General features: G+C 49.3%; 1 protein-coding gene, 1 long non-coding RNA gene and 1 pseudogene across 3 annotated transcripts in view; all 3 read right to left on the minus strand.

Annotated features, from left to right (window-relative positions):
• Positions 1-1,616: 1,616 nt before the first annotated feature.
• Positions 1,617-18,179, minus strand: part of LOC128842918 (D-beta-hydroxybutyrate dehydrogenase, mitochondrial-like) — a 38,005-nt gene continuing 21,442 nt past the window's right edge. For both annotated transcript variants that reach the window (XM_054039248.1, XM_054039249.1), the window contains exons 3-5: positions 11,464-11,605; positions 6,229-6,381; positions 1,617-4,548 (exon numbers count right to left, since the gene is read on the minus strand). In XM_054039248.1, the coding sequence (XP_053895223.1) occupies positions 4,079-4,548; positions 6,229-6,381; positions 11,464-11,605 (765 nt within the window). In that variant the 3' untranslated portion in view covers positions 1,617-4,078. The remainder of the gene's footprint in view (positions 4,549-6,228; positions 6,382-11,463; positions 11,606-18,179) is intronic.
• LOC128842919 (60S ribosomal protein L35a-like) lies at positions 9,201-10,857 on the minus strand (annotated as a pseudogene).
• Positions 15,437-16,694, minus strand: LOC128842921 (uncharacterized). Its single transcript, XR_008446145.1, has 2 exons — positions 16,282-16,694; positions 15,437-15,578 (listed from the first exon to the last, which is right to left on the minus strand). It is a non-coding gene; the product is annotated as an uncharacterized LOC128842921 (long non-coding RNA).

Consider the following 18,179-nt stretch of genomic DNA (forward strand, 5'->3'; position numbering starts at 1 on the left):
AAAGTTGGCAACCCTCCATGGAAAATATAACATAAAGCTGCTGTTTGAGTCGCTGAGCTTCCTTGCACACTGATGGAGCTGCCGCTTAGTGATCAGCCACATCCCCACCATCAGAGCCCGAGCAGAGACAGGGAGGCCGGGCAGAACGTGCGCTTGCTATCACAAAAATTAAACACGTTCCACCAACAAGAAATGATTCCCAAGCCCAGCCTGGATGTGGATAAAAGACTCAGAAAGCCACCCCTTTTGCCTCTATCCATAACATGGAGATAATAATCCTTATTTTGTCTGTCTTGCCTCTGCAGATCCTAAGCTCTGTGGGGCTGGGGACCTTACATCTGCACAGCATAGCACCCACCGCAATAGGGCCCAGATCTTGAATGTGGCCATCAGGGGCAACCGTAACACCACTAAACCAAACAATAATGAGCTGAATTGGCTGGGGAGCCTGTGAACCGCGGCCCTCGACTGATGGACGCTGACCTGCTCTGGTGTTCGCAGCCATGCGTTAGGGGGTCTGTCAAGAGCCTCGATGGTGCTAGCGTACAGCAGCATTTGTACAGTGCATGGGGGGGTGGTACCCCGGTACGAGTGTAGGCTACATACCTCTTCATCCTTCCCTCCCTATTGGCACCATAGAGGGCAGGTCCGTTTCAATGACAGAACATGAACTCCTACGATTTTAAAAGCCACATAGAGCTCAGTCCTGGAGCCCTTACTTATCTGAGTCCCTTTACTCCAATGGGGCTACTCAGGGAAGTAAGTGCTGCAGGATCAAGCCTGTGATAGACCAGGCAATATCATGGACAAACCTTATAGAGTTAAATGTGTGTGTCATTGTGGGCCAGGGGCTGTCTGTAATTCCACAGGGGAGGGAGTCTGCAGGTCTCCAGGAACTAAGAACAGTGGAGGGCAAATTCACTCACGTTGTAACAACTCCTGCCAGGCAACACTGCCTGAAAAGGCTCACGGAACTGGTTCCAACTGGATTCTCTAGATTATCCAAAGGTCCTTTATTTGTTGGTTAATAGCCTGCATCTAAAGTGACTCAAGGCCTGCTTTCTGATCCAGCACCTGGACAGGCCGGTCTAGCCAAGGGAGGGGCCCCACTCCTTTCTGAGCAGGGGTGAAGGGACTCATGGAGGTGCTTGTTCTGAACCTGTCCCCACAGGAAGACCCCGGTGTGGGATTCAAAGGACTGGTTCCTACCAGAGCCGGTGCTGGGGTGATCACGAGTAAGCTCTTCAGCATGCGTGTAGTTCTTTTATTGTTTTCAGTGTTTTCTTTGTCCTGCTTTCACCTCAAGTACGCCCTTGCTTAGAAAGGGCTGCGCAGTACCTTACCCCTATGGATAATTACGCTGTTGAGAGCCTCTGAGGGGAAGGCAAAGCAGGGGGCTCAGGCAGTCTGACGGCTGGGGAAGTCACAGTGGAGGCAGGGAGCTGTGCCGCTCAGTAGGGAGAGAGACACAGGTCTCCACCTAAGAGAGGTGACGGCTGAGGAGCTGGGAGCTTGAGAGCAACTGCTGTGCTGGACCAGAGACGCCCTGATCTATGACAGAGCCCACAGAGAAAAAAAGAGAAAATGCAAAAAATACGAGTATTGGGAAAACCATGTTCTCTATAAATCTCCTTTATTTTCCCTTCTGTGTAATCAAGTGGTACTTAGTGTTCCCAGAATTTCACAGTGCAGGTGACACAAAGGATACGGAGGACAGCAGCTGTGCAGTGCCGTAGCTTAACACCAGGGTATCTTATCTTTTCCAGTAACAGGCATCCTGCATCCCTGACATTCTCTGTACACTTGTGATCTGCAATGGAAAATACCCCTACAGCCCAGCGTTTCCAATCCTTATTTATAACACATGCCCTCTCCACACAAGCTCCACGTGAAGCCTCCCTTACTCTCAAGAGGTTTTGCGACATCAAATAGCATTTACAGCTGGAGTCAGACTCCAGCCACAGGTACAGTCTGTGACCTATAAAATGCTGTAACTCACATAGGAGGGCAGGGTCGGGATGAGCGACAAACTGGTATGTTTTTCTCTCATATCAGTTTGAAACAGAACAAACAGCAGCAGCAGGGGGCGTGTGTTGTATCCCTGTGCTGAAGTTGGATGATCGATCCCCAACCTGCCAGCAGTGCTGGGAGTCAGATCGTGGTCTTACAAACAGTCACTCCTTAGAGAAGGGGTGAGGTGCTGAGCAACTCCAGCACTAGCAAAGACAAAGCACCCCAATACTACGAACAACAGGGCCCATCCCCGAGCCACCAGACACATCTATTCTCATTAGCTGCAGAGATACTAGGAAGGTTTCTGAGGAGACACTTATTGTCATATTGCCATTTCATTGTGAAATATTAATAAAAGGAAAAAAATGATGCCCCTGGCAGCATCCACTCAGGGCTTTGTACTCAGACTATCCAGGCATTTCAGTCTCCTGTGGGGATGGTTCTTATTCAGTGTGAGTGTCTGGGGGTTGTTGAGAAGGCAGGGTAGGCAGGGTCAAAGATGCTATTTGTGCTGGGGACACCCACCCACTAGGAGCTGGACAGAACCTCCCCTGCCCCAACTCACTCTCCCCAGGGCATTGAGCACCCAGTGATCGTGGCATCTCCTCCCTCTCAACCCAGAGGGGGTCCAGGACAACAGCAGGGCTGGAGGCTGCATGACCAGGAAGTGCTCACAGGACGCTCTGGATTAAGCAACAACAATAATCCCTCTCTGCTGTTTCCTACAGGGGTTCTTGTTTAATCAACAGACCTGAATGGCACAGTCCCTGGCTACAGCCCTTCACAGAGTTAACGACCCCAACACCAAACAGCCAGCCAAGCTCCCAGGAAGCACCACCCAGCTCCAGAGAGCCCTGTCCTGACTTCTGATCAGCAAACGGTTGCTTCTCCCTCTGAGGGTCCTCGCCCAGCCCTCTAGTGAGCACTAAGGAGGCCCAGCTGCACTGAGAGCTTTGCTCAGCCAGGCACACAGCTGAGATGCTCAAGCCCCTGACAGGGGTTATTAACCCATACATCTCCATGCTGCTGGCTGGCTCAGCCTGGCTTTCTCCATGGGCTCCAGTGAGCCAAGGTATGGCAGGCTCCATGAACTCTGGACGGGATATGACAATCTGCCTGGCCCTTCCCCAGGGCAGTGGATCTGGGCAGGAGATTCTCAGTAGGAACAACTGGTGTCTCTGGGGGTGGAGCGACAGGAGCAGCTGCTGGGGCAGCCCCAATGTGGTTTTATTCCAAAACTGGACCAGAAGCCAAGTGCCTGTTTGTCTTCCAGAGGTGAAAGTCTGCCCACGAAGGGTCATTTCTAGGGCTGGCTAAGCCCAGGTCTTAGGGCCTGTCGCTCCAGCAGCCAATGAGAGAGCCAGAGACGGTTCCAACCCCCTTTAGACGTGCTCCCTCCCAGCCCATGTCTGGGCCCTGGCTCTAGCAGCGGCTCCATCTGCTCCCTGGTTACGGTGCCTGGAGAGGACGGCCTCTCTCTACTGAGAGTTTGCACGTGTGGAGCCATCTAGTTTTTTCCTAGCCTGAGCCTGCATAATTAAGCCATTTAGAGGTCATGCTGCTGTTTTCCTTAGAGACGGCTGTGGAGCCGTGTGACTCAGCAATATCACGAGGACGGGGAGCAGAGAAGCTGTGACTGACCTATTTCTGATCTAATGGAAAACGCTGCTTTTGTTTCCCATTTTAGCTCTTTTATTTGAGACATCTACTAGCATCACCACCACCGGTGCCCTTGGCAAGATCCATCCCGGGGGAGCTCACTAGCCTCATTACACCAGGAACAGATTTGTCCCATTGTAACAACCCTTCCCCTGCCTCCTCCACAGCCCAGTGGAACATGCCCTTGGAACAGCAGGGAGTGAGGACTAGAAAGGGGCCAGACCCAGTCTTTCCTCAGTGTTCCACAACACAGACATGGACCGAAGCCCCAATCCTGCCCAAACTGCCTCGTGCAGAGAGACGTGGTGTTCCAGAGCCCGCCCGTCTCTAGCTACCGCTGATGAGTTTTAAGATCCGAATACATACAGTGAGTGGGTGCTGTCAGGCCAGTTATTTAAGGTGTGGCTCAGTAAATATACAGCCAGTCCGCAACTGCAGTGGGCAGGTGAGTGACGATGTGCAGCCTCAGCCACCAGTGGGCCTCCATGGGATTGTACCGGGTGTAAGGGTACTTGGAAGTGAGCGCAAGCGTGATGTCGTTCAGGACGAGGGACATGTCCTTCAGGCCGCTGTTAATGAAGGACTTCATCAGGGTTATCTGGCGTGTGAAATAGGGTTTCCCATAGTCTTCCTGGACAGTTTTGTTGGCTCCTCTCCACAGCTCCTTTGCTTGGGCTTCGATGATCTCAGGCGTCAGAATGCCAGTAGCAGCTACAAAGTTGCTGGGCTCAATGAGGATAACGCGGATTCCCCAGCGGTACATTTCCTGCCGGAGGCAGTCGGAGAAGGCTGCCACGCCAAACTTGGAAATGCAATAGGAGGAGCGGGAAGGGCTGGCCATCCGCCCTAACATGCTGGTGATGTTCACCACACGACCTGGAATGGACAGAGACAGGAAAAGGAAATTGGTAGCCTCTGTTCTGGGCTGGGCAGGATGGACGCCCGAATAGACTGGTGACAGGATAACCTGTTCAGGGAATAATCTCCAGGCAACATAAACTCTGTGCTGGAGGACAAGGGGCTCTTCAGTCAGGACATGGCAGCAAGCACCCTCCTTTCATCCTCATGCTACTGACACATCCTCTCCCTCAGCCCTGGATGCTGACTGACGTCCAGAAATCACGCTGTCGTCAGGGGTCCCCAACACAAATATGGTTAATCTCATTACCGGTCATCTTCTCAATCTACGTCCCCTCCTCCCTGTGCCTGGAAGACCTTGCCCCTTTCCACCGCCACACCAGGAATAATTCCACTGGTACTCACGTTGTATTTGCTAGCTGGGGATTAGCCAAGGAGGAGCAGGGGCAGAAGCTGAGGCAGCCATGTTTGTTGTGGGCACATGGATGGGGATTTCCAATGGCCACGGCCACTCCATCCGTTCCATAAACTCACCAAAGAGCTGCAGATTATCCTCATTTCTGGGTAGTATAGACAGGCCTGGCTCAGGAGCATTTGGGGCCCAAAGCTGGGAGCCCCAGGACCCTCTGGGTGGCCTTCTCCCCCTGCCCCCCGCCCCTATGCCAGTGCAGGGGAGGTTTCTCTGCAGGCCATTCACATAGCGGTCTGTGTCCGGAACTGGCGGGTGAGCGTGTAGGGAGTGATGGGAGAGGGATGGAGCTTTCCTGTTAAACAGGAGGGGAGGGAGCTGTGATTGTGACCCTGCTGCAGCTGTGAGAAAGGGGAGATGTTCTGATCCCCCAGGGACAGCTCATGCTGTCCTCACCACAGTGCTCTGCCAGCGTAAAGTGGTTTGTACTCCAGCAGGGCTGGGAGCAGGAACAGTAACCCTCCTCTAGCATGTCATCCTAGGGCAGGGGGCAGTGCACTGGGGAGCCTGCAGCCGCAGGTTCTGCTACGGTCGCTGAACTGACCCTGAAAATCCTCTCAGCTATTGCAGTCATAAGGAGTTTTATGGGGCCAAGCTTTGGGGCTTGAAATGTTAGAGCCACATGGAGCAGAGTGGCACACTTGGTTCCTACCCTATTGTTCACACCCTGCCTGTATGCACCCTCGTCATGACAACGGAACAGGAATAACAACATATAATCTTGGCTGGGCAGTTACTTATTATAGTGCAGCTGGGATATATTTAGCAGCACACAATATAAATGATATCTGGAAAAAACATCTCAGTGTCCCCTCTTGTGTGTCTGTCTCTCCCTTCCCAGAGCAGGAGGCTGGGCTTGCATCGGCCTATTGCTGCCTGCCTTCAGATTTCCTCATCTCTATTACCTCACTGGCGTGTTTAGCTGGGCTGGCTGTTCGGGAAGCGTCTAAAATGGCTCTGAGCATAGATATTGTTATAACCTCATTTACCGTCCTCGCTATAGCTTGGGTCCCCTCAGCGACAGGAGTTACACAAGGTGACTTGCTACAGAGCTGCAAAGTGCTCATATTACAGGCCAAATCCTGCCCTCCCTCATGCCTGTACAGCCTCAGGGGCTTCGCTGTGCTTGCATAGGTGTCATTGAAGGTGGAACGTGAGATGTTTTTAGTGGCTTTTCCCTGTTGCTTTGCAAAGCTTCTGACTGCAGCCATGCCAGAGGCCATCTGTACCTTTAGCTCTGCGAACAAGGGGCAGGAAAGCCTTGGTCACTCTGACAGTTCCCCACAAGTTGACATCTGCCACCTCCTTGTACTTGTCCATGCTTGTGAATTCCACCTCTCCGAAGGCTGATACTCCAGCGTTATTCACCAAGCCCCAGAGCCCTGCCAATAAACAAGAGAGTTAAAGGGTTTAAGTGGGGGGGTCCCTCAGGGAGAAACGGCTCTTCTGGGATTTTATCTTCTCTCAGGGTAAAACAATCCACTGGCAAAAACAGGACATTTTCATCTAGGACAGTGAAATACACCAACAAAGAGAGGAACCCCAGTGGCCTAAGGTAACATGGGAGTAACAGAAGTAGGAATGTAAATATTGTTTTAAAAGTTAATCGTTTAAATGATTAAAAATATTTTGTTTAAATGGTTAACTAATTAAAGGGCCGGCCAGCCGGCATGGCTGAGGCTGCTCCAGACTGCGCGGGGGTTAACAGTTACAGCGGATTAACTAGTAAGACTAATGCTTATCAGTTAACTGGTTAACATTTTACATTCTCAAACAGGTGAGACAGAAGAGCATCAAGGCATTGGCTCAAAGCACCAGAGAAGTTAGTGAGGGGCCAGCACCTGAACCTCGAACAGGAGGACTGTTGCTTGCTGTCAGGTCGTTGGTTCTCCTGAGGCTGGGACAGACAGACATGCAGGATGGGGCTGTATCTGTCCCACTAACCATGGTCCACTCTGGCTGGTGTTTGGCTGAAGAGCACAAACAAGAGAAGAAAGCTCCCCTGGAGTAGCTGCCTCTCCAGCAGTGGTACAGTGTCCTCCTCAAGCCAAAGAAGATGAAGGATAACACTTGATTTGGGGAGCCTAACCTGGGGTCTGATTTCCAGAGGGGCTCAGCACCCATGGGTCCCACTGACTTCTGGGGGAATGAGGGTGCTAAACGGGCTCAAGATGGGCACCCGAAACATCAGAGGCCACTTTTGAAAGTCCTGATTTCACCATGGCACCTCTGCAGGATTCTACCATCCAAGTTCTTTCTCTTGTGTTTGCAGAGGGCAGCAACTCATAACCAGCCCACAATTTGGCTACTTTCAATCCTTACGACAGCAGAACCTCGTTAGTTTGCACTAAAGACAGGCGCCTCCAGCAGTGTCTGCAGGACTGAGCCCTTAGATTTTACGTTCTTTGGAGTAAGGACTCTGTCTTTCTTTGAAAGTCCTGTTTATATCCATATGGCGCTAGGCAATCAATAACCAATGATAATGACAGAGCAAACAGTAGGAAAACAAGGATCAGACATTGCAAAAATCTGACCAGTTATTTAATCATCTATTTATTATTTCTGTTGTGGTATGGCCCACTCATAATCAGGGTTCCCATTATACTTATCTGCTCACCTGTCCTACCACATCATGAACAGGCCCCTCTGCCCAGCCAACCGTAGCAGACTCCAATGCCCCTTGCCTCTTTGAGCACCTTCTCCCATGCTGCTCCTTATACCTGGAATGCTCTCTCCAATTCAGTTCATTCCCCCTCTTTCAAATCACTTCTCAAGTCCCATTTCTACGGTGATGGCCTCAGCTAGCTAGATACGGGTAACAGGTAGGCAGGTGGCCTGTTGGAAGAGCCACTGAAACCTTGTGTTCATTTATTCTGGTGTCTGTGTACATATGATTATTTTAAATTGAAGACTGTAAATTATACATATAGCTAAATACAGGCAACGCTGTGTCCCTATTTCTGCTACACACGCTGCTCCCACCCCCCAGACACACTCTCCCTGTGTTACACACTCACCTGTCAAACGCTGTCCTTATTGTAGACTGTAAATTCCTTGGGGCAGAGACTATCTTTATAATTATATGTTTGACCAGCACCCAGCAAACTGAGGCACTGATCCTGATGATGGTCTGTGTGGCGACGCCATGCACAGATAATAAATAATGATAAGAGTACTACGGTACTAGGACACAGAGTCCCTGATTAATCCCTGGTGTAATTTCACTGAAGTCAGAGAGTTCGGCAGAGACTTGTATTGAATGCGTTTGGCAGTGACCTCCCCAAGGCCAGAGAGGGAACGGGGCTTACAGCAGAGCTTTGGCACCTGGCTCCCTGCCATGGCTTGGAACAGGTCTCTCTGTAACCAGAGCTTGTATAATACATTTAGTACATTTAGGACCACTTATTAAAAAGCTAATTAAAGCAGTTAATCCTTTATGAGATTCCATCATTAGTCAATCATATCACAGTAGTCTGTAACGGAACTCTGATAGTCATCTGGCACATATAACGCATGCAGCACAACCACATGTTTAAAGAGCATTATCATTATTATTTGTTTAGCGTCAACACTGGTGGGTGCGGCCCAAGACCAAAGAGAAAGAGAGACACTTCCCACCCCAAAGAGTTTAGCATCTCAGAGCCCAGACACTCCGTCTGGAATGCTGTGCTTTTTGTGTGTTTTGCAACAAATTCTACCCCCGAGGCCATTCTGCACCAAAAAAATTAAAATTCTGCACACATTTTAAAATTCTGCAGATTTTATTTGTCAAATAAATATGGAGGCTCCAGCATGGCACTGGAGAGCACAGGCCAGTGGCTGCACAGAGGTGGGAGTTCACTGTGCAGCTCCCCACCTAGGACACGGACCCAGCGGTGAGGCTGCACCCATCCCTGACAAAGCGCAAGGACCCAGCCTGCCCCAGAAACACTCCAAGGCCCTGCCCCTCACCATGGGCAGGCAGGCTCAGCAAGGCAGGATCCAAGTGTGGAGGGGCTTAATGTGGGGGGATCCAGGTGTGGGTTGAGAGGGTTCTGTGTGGGGCAATCTGGGTGCAGGCAGCTCAGGGGGAATCCGGGTGCAGGGGGGGATCTGGATGCACAGGGGCTTGTTGAGGGGGTTCTGGGTGTAATGGTAATGGGCCTCTGCATGGGGGTCCAGGTGAAGGTGGTTGGGGCTCAGTGGCGGGGGAGGCTGGGTGTGGGAGGGATAGAGCTCGGCAGGGCGGTCTGGGTGGGAGGCTCAGTAGGGGGTTCAGATGCTGGGGAAGTGGGGCTCAGTGGGGTGGGGATCTAGGTGCACGTGGCTCATTGGGGTGGTCCAGGTGCAAGGGGAGTGGGGCTTATCAGGAGGGTGAGGCTCGGCGGGAGGGTCTGGGTATGAGGGGGTCTGGATGCACAGGCGGTGGGTGGATGGGGGAGCAGCTCCCTCTACAGGAATCCCCCCCACCTGCAGCTGAGGAGCAATGGGTGCAGGAAGCGGGGTGGGGGGCAGTTTGCAGAGCTTCCTGCAGCCAGGAAAGAAATCTGGGGGTGGGTCTGACCCAGCCCCAGATGCCGTACGGGGGAAGAGGAAGTCCTGTCCTCCCCCAGAGCAGCTGGGACTAGCAGTTGAGCCCAGCGCAAAGTCGGAGCCACCAGCCGGGTCTTCCCCAGTCCCGCCTCCTGCCCCACAGTGATTTACTTCTCTGCCAGCTGCCCTGGGCACCTAAAACATACTGCTGGGCAGGGTCGCACAACCGCTCTTGTGGCTTCCGTTTGCTTCCCCTTCAGAAAGCCATTTTTCTGCGGGGAAGCAAAGAAATCTGCAGAGGACATAAATTCTGTGCATGTGCAGTGGTACAGAATTCCCCCAGAAGTAAAATTCTGAACTGTATTTTCAGTAAAAATTTAGATTCTAGATGGACACAGCAACACACTGATTCTGTGCCCCCTGGTCTTGACAAGAAGGTTGGGTTGGAACTTAGCATGAAGCAAGCCACTGTTTCTATGGGCACGCGTTACTTTCGCCCAGCTGTCTCGCGTTGTGTTGGGCTTGCCACCAGGAGTCACAGTGTGGTGTTTAGCATTGTATACATAGGCCCATCTCTTTCCCAAGCAGAATTCAGTCTTGTCCCAGGCATAACTCCGTTAATTTTCAGAAGGGCAGTGTGCTCCCTCTGGTTTCGGAGGCCATGCTTATAGCCAGCAAAAATGGCCTCGGACCACAATCTCCCAGACATAGTGGTGTCCTGAAGTCTTGATCCCAGCAGGCCCCCATGGCTCTGCCACAAGAAGGCAGTGAAAGGGAGCTGCCATGAGCATGCCTATGGCAGTGAGTGACTACATAAATCTCCACGAAGGAGGGACTGCCCACCTATCAGACGGAGAAGTACACAAGGGATCCTGTGCCCATCCCTGCTAGGAACCAGACTTATCGCATTGCCACTGTTTGAGAACAACAGTGCTGTTTGCTTGCAAGCTGTCATTCTGTACAGCACAGCTCTGTGCCGCTGCTGCTGCTAATGTTCTCTGCGTGAAAAGCTTGGGGCGGTGTGAAAAGGTGTGGAGAGGAATCTGATGAGACAGGGCAGGTGTGGAATGGTTGTGCACCAAGGACAGAATTGTGCACAGAGAGAGCATACTCGGAGGAGGAGGTGGGAATTGACTTCTGGTTATTTCTTCCTTATATTTAATAGCATCATTCATGTAGGGATTAAGGACCTTGTTGGGTACTTTGAATGAAGGTTGGGACTATCTTTCTGCCACACTTTTAATCTGCCCAGCACCTTAACACCTGCCATGAGCAAGGAAAAAACTACTCCTGGCCCTACTCCACCTCTTGGATGGAGCAAAACCACAAGTGCTCCTGTGAGGATGTCTCTGGACAGAGAGCTGTGGGGGAGATGCTCAATACCCTGACATGTGAGGTGTTTATCATCAGTCCTAGTCTGAGGCTGATGGCTGGTTTACTCCCGTGTGGGCAGCCAGGCAGGCTCTATGAATACAGTCGAGCAGGCACAGTGGGACCCACCGTGGCCAAGAACCCTCACAAACTCCCCGAAGCAGGCTCAGATACAGAGGGGAGAGATGGAGAGGTACAGCGAGGTCCTATTTCAAGCTCCATTCCCTATGGCCAGCCTGGTTACCTGCAGTGCTGCTGTGCAGGAACTTTCTTCAAATCCAGCAGAAGCCAGGCCGTTCGTAGTAAGAAGTGGCTGCTGCTCGCCAGCACTTATCTGTGCTGCTGCCATGCAACAGTCCAGCTCCCCTCTGCACCTTCCAGAATATGATGACAAAAAACCAAAGCCAGGAAATGCCTCCCACACAACACTCAGATCCATTACTATGCCACTCAGATAACCTTAACTCTGCCCCGAGGGGGGGTAACTCCTCCTTAGCAAGGGTTCACGTAAGTGAATGAAAAAGGCAACTGGCCTGAGAGCACAGGCTCCCCCAGCCTGTAACGTTATACGCACTCCCTACCTTTCTCCGGCTCCTTCAGATTGTTCTTCACAAACTCCACAGCCTGAGCCACTTCCTCGTCACTGCACACATTTAGCTGCAGCACTTTCATGCGATCCGATTTAATGCTTTCCAGCTCCTTGGCACCATCTCCATTCTCACCCTGCCCAAGAGAGAAAGAAGAGCGATGCCCTGCTCAGACAGGACGGCAGTAATCAAGCCCCGCGCCAAGGACACAGACTTGGGCTGTTGGAAATGTGCATGCAGAGATGGCCCCCAGACAGCCCATGCAATCACACAATGCGAGTCCAACCTTTGGGAATTTACCTCTCATTTCTGTCTCAATTTCCCCACCCAGCAAATAGTGCGACTGACTCTGTTTCTCCCTGCCTCACAGATGGATGCATTGATTATTGTTTGCCCCGCAGTCGGAGGGTGTAGAGAGCTATGTAAGTGCTGACCGGTGTCAGTGCTCTGTGGGTAATAGAGCCAACATTTTCAAAAGGATCACACAAGTCCAGATTTTCTGGGCTTGAGAGTAAATGGCTTTTCAGGCAGCGCCTCTGAATAGCTCACTCTACAAATTCCTACCCATTCTACTTAAATGTATTCTTTCATTCTCTTTCAGAAGCAAATGAAGACTACAATGCCAAAGGCAATTCCTTGCTGGCTGAGTCTGAGAGCAAACAGTCTAGTGCTATAAAAAAGGAAAGGTATAAAACATTGATAAGTGAACCTTCTGTATAACAATTTGCATTTATTACAAAAGAGATCAGGAGGTGTAGTAATGGAAGTGTCAGGGAGATGCAGCCATCTCTGGGGGGAAAGTGGCAGCCAGTCAGACACCTGGTTCACAGCAAGATGGGAAGAGGAAACGCTGGGTAAGGACATCAGAACAAATGCTTACTCCAGCCTGAATAATGAGAAAAGACAGGTCAACTCCACTTTTCTTTATGACCAGTGTCTTGTGAATTTTACTTTCAGGGTCTCATGCAATAGCACAAAGTTGCAATATTTAGTTTGCAAACACTGACGTGAAATTTGAAGGAAAATATTTTCCCAGGAATTTTAAATAGAATAATGGAAACAATTCTACATGTGCTTAGTTTTGTTGGGGTTATTTTTGGTTTTGTTGCTGTGTGTATTTTTTTTAACAAAACTTATATTTGAGACCAAATTCCAAATTGTACCTGGTCATTGCCAGGCAAAGCAGGCAGGATTTGGGACTTGGCTTTAAGGTCTTGTTGGGGGTGGGGGAGGAATGAAAAACAAAACAAAAAACAAACATCTCTACAAGGGGGGATTCAATTTACCTGAGCTCAGCCACGGGGTTCCAGAGAATCCAGGCGTCTTAGAGCGGATATCTAGGTCACCATTTCCTTCCCTCCTTATCATCAACTTTATCAGGGAGGAGACATTTGCATTTTCATTAACTGCTATTAGTCAGCACTTCTGATTTCTCCTGTATTTGCATACAGCTTCCAATTATTGCAGGCAAACAAGACAAGGCAAGTATAGTCCCACATCGTGTTACAGTAGGTGGGGAGCTTGCTGTTTTACCCCACAGGTACCTGCTCGACTGCCTTTGCAGGAAAGCTGAAGTAAATATTGCATCTTTACTTAGTTGCTTTTACTGGTGTTGCAGACTACCTGTCTCCTGCGAGGTGTACAGTACAAAAGTGCCTTCCTCCGACAACCTCTTCAGCAAAGCAAAAGGGTCATTTGATTAGTCAGAATGTCAATCATGCTGATATAGATGGGGTAACTCCATTAACTTCAATGTGGAGTTACTCCAGCGTTACACCAGTGTAACTGAATTCAGGATCTGGCCCCAAAACATTTCCTTTTAAAACTTAAATGTTTCCAGGCATCACAGAAACACAGGACGAAGTAGTGGAACTTCCCGGGTGACTGGACACAAGACACGATAGCACTTCTCAGACCTTTCTATGTACATGAAAGGAAACCTCCCAAAGTGTGATGTTGGCATTTTGGTCGGCATCGTGTCAGCATCACAATGTTCTGCTCCCTTTAAAGCAAACCTCTTTGCTGCTGCTCACTGTATCTTGGGAAAACGTTGTTAAAACTTAGCTTTGCATCATACAAAGAGCCTTTCAGCTGCTTCACAGTGAACGAAATGAAGCCAATCCCGCTCACGAACAGAGACTTACTGTATCTGTGCTCAAGCACTTCTTGTCATCTCAGAGTGCTAAGAACCAGGGCTCCCTAAGTAAGTTTGCTCCCCCCCTCAGCCCTTCCTAAAATAAAAAAGAAACACATTTCTAATACTTCTGCCAAACAGCCATTGGTCAATGACTTGGAAAAACAGTGTCGCTCATTAGTATTTCTCACCTAAAATGAGAATTTTCTTCTTCGGCCAACGAGGACCATCTGTAGTTACTGCCCTAAACTCCTGCCCCTCCCTGGTCCACCTCTTCCTTCCCCCTCTGGGGTGATGAAAACTCTGGGAGGGCTGTGAGAGTGCTCAGGCCAGTGAAGCTTCGCAGGACTGTTGGGGTGTCTCACTGTATCCCCCCCAAGGGTTCTGCTCTGTGCCTCCTGCTCCCAGTGTCTCCTGCAGGGTCTGCCTGAGTTGTTTCCTGGATGGTTTTGGGGGGCTGTGTCACAGACCCTTGCTGTTCTTGGGTCTCTGGGAGGGGGGAGAGGTCATCCAAGAGAATGCACATTGGGTACAAAACAGGGAGAGACCTGGTGTTCCCAGTGCGCCATCTGCCTCCTTTTCTCCCCGGTGCCCAGGAGGAACCAACTTCCGTGGATGGAAGGCACTAGCTTTCGAGGATCCCAGAGCTCTTCTTCGGGTCTGGGGAAATGTTTAGTCACTATGTGGTGCTATATGAAGCACACTGCACCCCATCTTTACTGAGTGACAGAGGCAGGCTACACTTTTTTTTTTACAATAAGACTGTTGTGACTAGCATGTATTTTGCCTCTGTCTGTGTGACTAACACAACATGGTGTCAGAAGATAAACAACAGAAACTGCAGAATTTTGTCAAAATGCGAAAGGTCCATGCACCAGAGAGCTTCAGCTTCAACAGACCATCCGACTGGCCCAACTGGATGGAGCACTTTACACGTTTTTGCATTGCAACTAAACTCCACAATGAGACGGGGGAGGGGAAAGCTAGTTCTCTCATCTGTACCATGGGCAGAGAAGCTGAATGTATCTTTCAATCCTTGGCCTTTGGAGAGGAGAGCCACAAGAACAATTACTCTGGGGGGCTGGCTAAGTTTGACGAGCATTTTATACCTCAGCCTAATGTGGTTTATGAGCGAGTGTTTTTCTACCATCATGTCCAAACACTGGGGAGGCTGTGGAATTTTTTATAGGAGGCTTGTATGACATGGCAGAAGACTATGATTTTGAGGATAAAAAGGAAGAGCAGACTAGAGACAGTAGTGCCAGGCATTTTAGCAACAGACTATCAGAGAAACTGCAAATGAAGAGAGATTTCTAGATAATACTAGTCTAGATAATACTTTGTCCTGCCATGAGTGCAGGGGACTGGAAGACCTCTCGAGGTCCCTTCCAGTCCTATGATTCTATGTAACCCTTCACACAGCAACAGAAATGACAAGACAATCGGAGAGGATTAAAAATCAAAATAGAGACCAGAGGCTGCCAGAAAGAGACTAGAGGAAAGGATTTACAGAGTGACAACAGGAGATTAGCACAGCTGTAAAAAGCAATTGTAATAAATCCTCAAAGGCAATGTCTGAGGCTTACCCCACATAGCTTTTGAGGATTTATTACAATTGCTGCATATGATGTGAGAAAAGTTACAATCCAAGAGGTGATTGTCCAGCCAAAGGAGCCAAATCCCGTAAGTGCACAAAAACTGGACATTTTGCCACGGTCTGCCCATGAAGGGGTTGACTCACAACTAGCACCTTCTTGTGGCTGGACGTGGCATAGCAACTCTCTCCACATCATGTACTTTCTGCTGATGAAAGAAGAACAGGAGTACTTGTGGCACCTTAGAGACTAACAAATTTATTAGAGCATAAGCTTTCGTGGACTACAGCCCACTTCATTCCGGTGTTGTGATCATCTGCCTCTTCCTGCGAGTTGGACCTTTGGCCAGGTCACTTTAAAGTCTCTCCTCTTCTGGGTAGCTAACGAACAAAAACGAGGGGAATTAACACAGCTGTTCATCCCCAAAGCTGGGTCAAGGCTCTCTTCCTTCAGAGAACACTCATCGGTCTAAGGCCCTAACCTGCATTTGCAGGTAATAGAAGGCAGTGGTTCCCTCTCATGGTGAGTCAGCATCTGGCCCTCCCTCCCTCCCCTCAGGAAGGGGCTGTCGGCTGGGGAGCTCTGCCTCCCATCTGCCCTCTCTCCAGCAACTGAGGACTGAAGGTCTGCTCTCCTCCCTGGTCTGCCATCAACTGAGCTGGGGTTCTCCCTCTTCCAACCTGCCATTTCCACACCTGCTCTGGGGCAGCACCACCTGAGCCCACACTAGCTCATTAACCCCCTGTTGTCCAGTGTGGGGTCTGCATACCCCATCACCCAGCTGCACACAGGCAGTACAGGAAGTGAGCACTGAGACTCAAGAGACCCTTTTTCTGGGCTCAGTCACAGGTAATGACACAAAGCCAGCTTGGAGGTGAAACTGAATATCTGAGACAAGACTTAATTTTAAAATAGATTCAGGTGTGGATGCAACAGTCATACCAGAAGGGCCTTCTAATCACCTTCAACCTCTCCTAAAGCTGAAACCAGCAGATACTGTCCTAAATAAGCCCCCAGGTACTTTGGCAGAACTGGACAGTTTTCCACAGAAACAACCCACAAAGACAAAAGCTTTAATGTTACCGTGGATGTGATCAGAGGCTGACAGTCTCCTGTCTCAGTGTGGTTGCCATGATGGGAGGAGTGAGAAAGATGGAAGAAGGAGATAGACTATTTGGTGTACTGGATTTTTAAAAGGGGTTGCAGTAGAAAGGCTGCTGAACCACACAGCGTACATATGCCCCACAGAATTCCTGTGTTAAAGGGAATGGAAAAGAGTGACATAATTGAGAAAAGATCTGAGCCAACTGCATGATCTGCACTGATGGTACCTGTTATAGGGAAAAATACGAACCTGTATGGATCTTAAAAGACTTATTGAATCAGTAGCAAGAGAAAACTATATCCTTCCAGCACTCGGAGACTTCCTTCTTGACATGGCAGGAGCTACTGTATTCTCCAAACTTGATGCCTCAAGTGGTTTCTAAGAGAGTGCTACACTGACTACATTCATTACGCAACTTGGGAGATTGTGCTTTCAAAGATTACGTTTCGGGATTACCAGAATTCCTGACATTTTCCAAAGAAAGATGGGAGAGCGGCTAAAGAACATAAATGGGGCTGTCATTTTTATGGACAAAATTTTAGTATATGGGTCATCAGTGGAAAACAAGACAAAACCCTCAATAAAGGTCTGAGCTTAATCAGTGAACCTGGACTCAAGCTAACTAAAGAAAAGTGTGTTTTCCATCTACACCAAAATGAATTTTGGGGGCAGATAATAAACAAAGATGGAATTAGTCTTGGCTCTGAGAAAGTAAAAGCAATTAGAGAAATTGAATGCATTTGTTCCAAAACTGAGATGCTTAATGGGGATGGTAAATTGTTTTGGCTAATACCTGCAAGACCTTTCTACAGTGATAAAATCCTTGAATGAACTATTAAGGTGCAATACATCCCATTTATGGGGGCCAAATCAGGAAATTGCCTGCAAAAGGGTAAAATAAATTATCTCAACTGTTCCAGTTTCAATGTTCTACAATGCAAACAAACACACAGTGGTCACAGCCAATGCCAGTAGCTATGTCCTTGGTGGTGTACTGTTGCAGGTAATATGGATCTGAGTTGAAGCCAGCTGGATTCTGCTCTTGTACACTTACAGAAGCAGAAAAACGATATGCACTGATTGAAAAGGAGTGCCTTGGCACATGTATGAGCATGTGAGAACTCCTACAGATATCTGCGTGGCTTACGTCCCTTTAAACTGATAACTGCCCATAAACCTCTTGTAACCCTTATCAACGGAAAAGACCTGTATCAAGCATCAATGAGATGCCAATGTCTTTTGAACAGGCTCATGCAATTTAACCCTATCGCTGAATATACTCCTGGTAAAAATCTGGTAACAGCAGACACATTGTCACGGAGCCCCGCGTTGCACTCCAACACCTGTGGGCCAGAAGAAGATGTAACGGCTTTTGTAGGTGCTGTGGGAACTTACAGACAAGTGTCAGGCAGGAAACTATACCCGCTACAAAGAGCAAAGTATAGTGGCTGTATAGTTAAAGAACCAGTAGGATTCGGGGATGAGTAATACACAGACACGTACTGAAATTCAAAAAGTTAGTTTGGGATAAAAAACAGTTTTAGAGTTTTAAAGTAGTTAAAATACAGAAAAGACCAAAGAGGGGAGATGTGATGGGAAGCTTAAACTGCCTTACAACGTGTAGTCACTCGGCGGCACTGTGTGAAGCGTCCAGCCGCACATCTTGGCCATGTTGGAGGCAGGCTACACTTTGTGTACAGTAAAGTTTAGTGTTGTGGCTGTGCCCGTTGTGCTGCTATTCCTGTGTGACTAGCCTGGTACAGCCATGTTCCCCGCCCGTGGGAAGCTGACCCTCCCTCCTTGCTGCAGCTGCTCACCACAGGCTCCTTTCACTGGAGTTGACTTTGCTCCGCCCTGCCTACTTGTGTCAACACAG

This window comes from Malaclemys terrapin, chromosome 9 (genome assembly GCF_027887155.1).
Source record: "Malaclemys terrapin pileata isolate rMalTer1 chromosome 9, rMalTer1.hap1, whole genome shotgun sequence".
NCBI classification, from domain to species: Eukaryota; Metazoa; Chordata; order Testudines; family Emydidae; genus Malaclemys; species Malaclemys terrapin.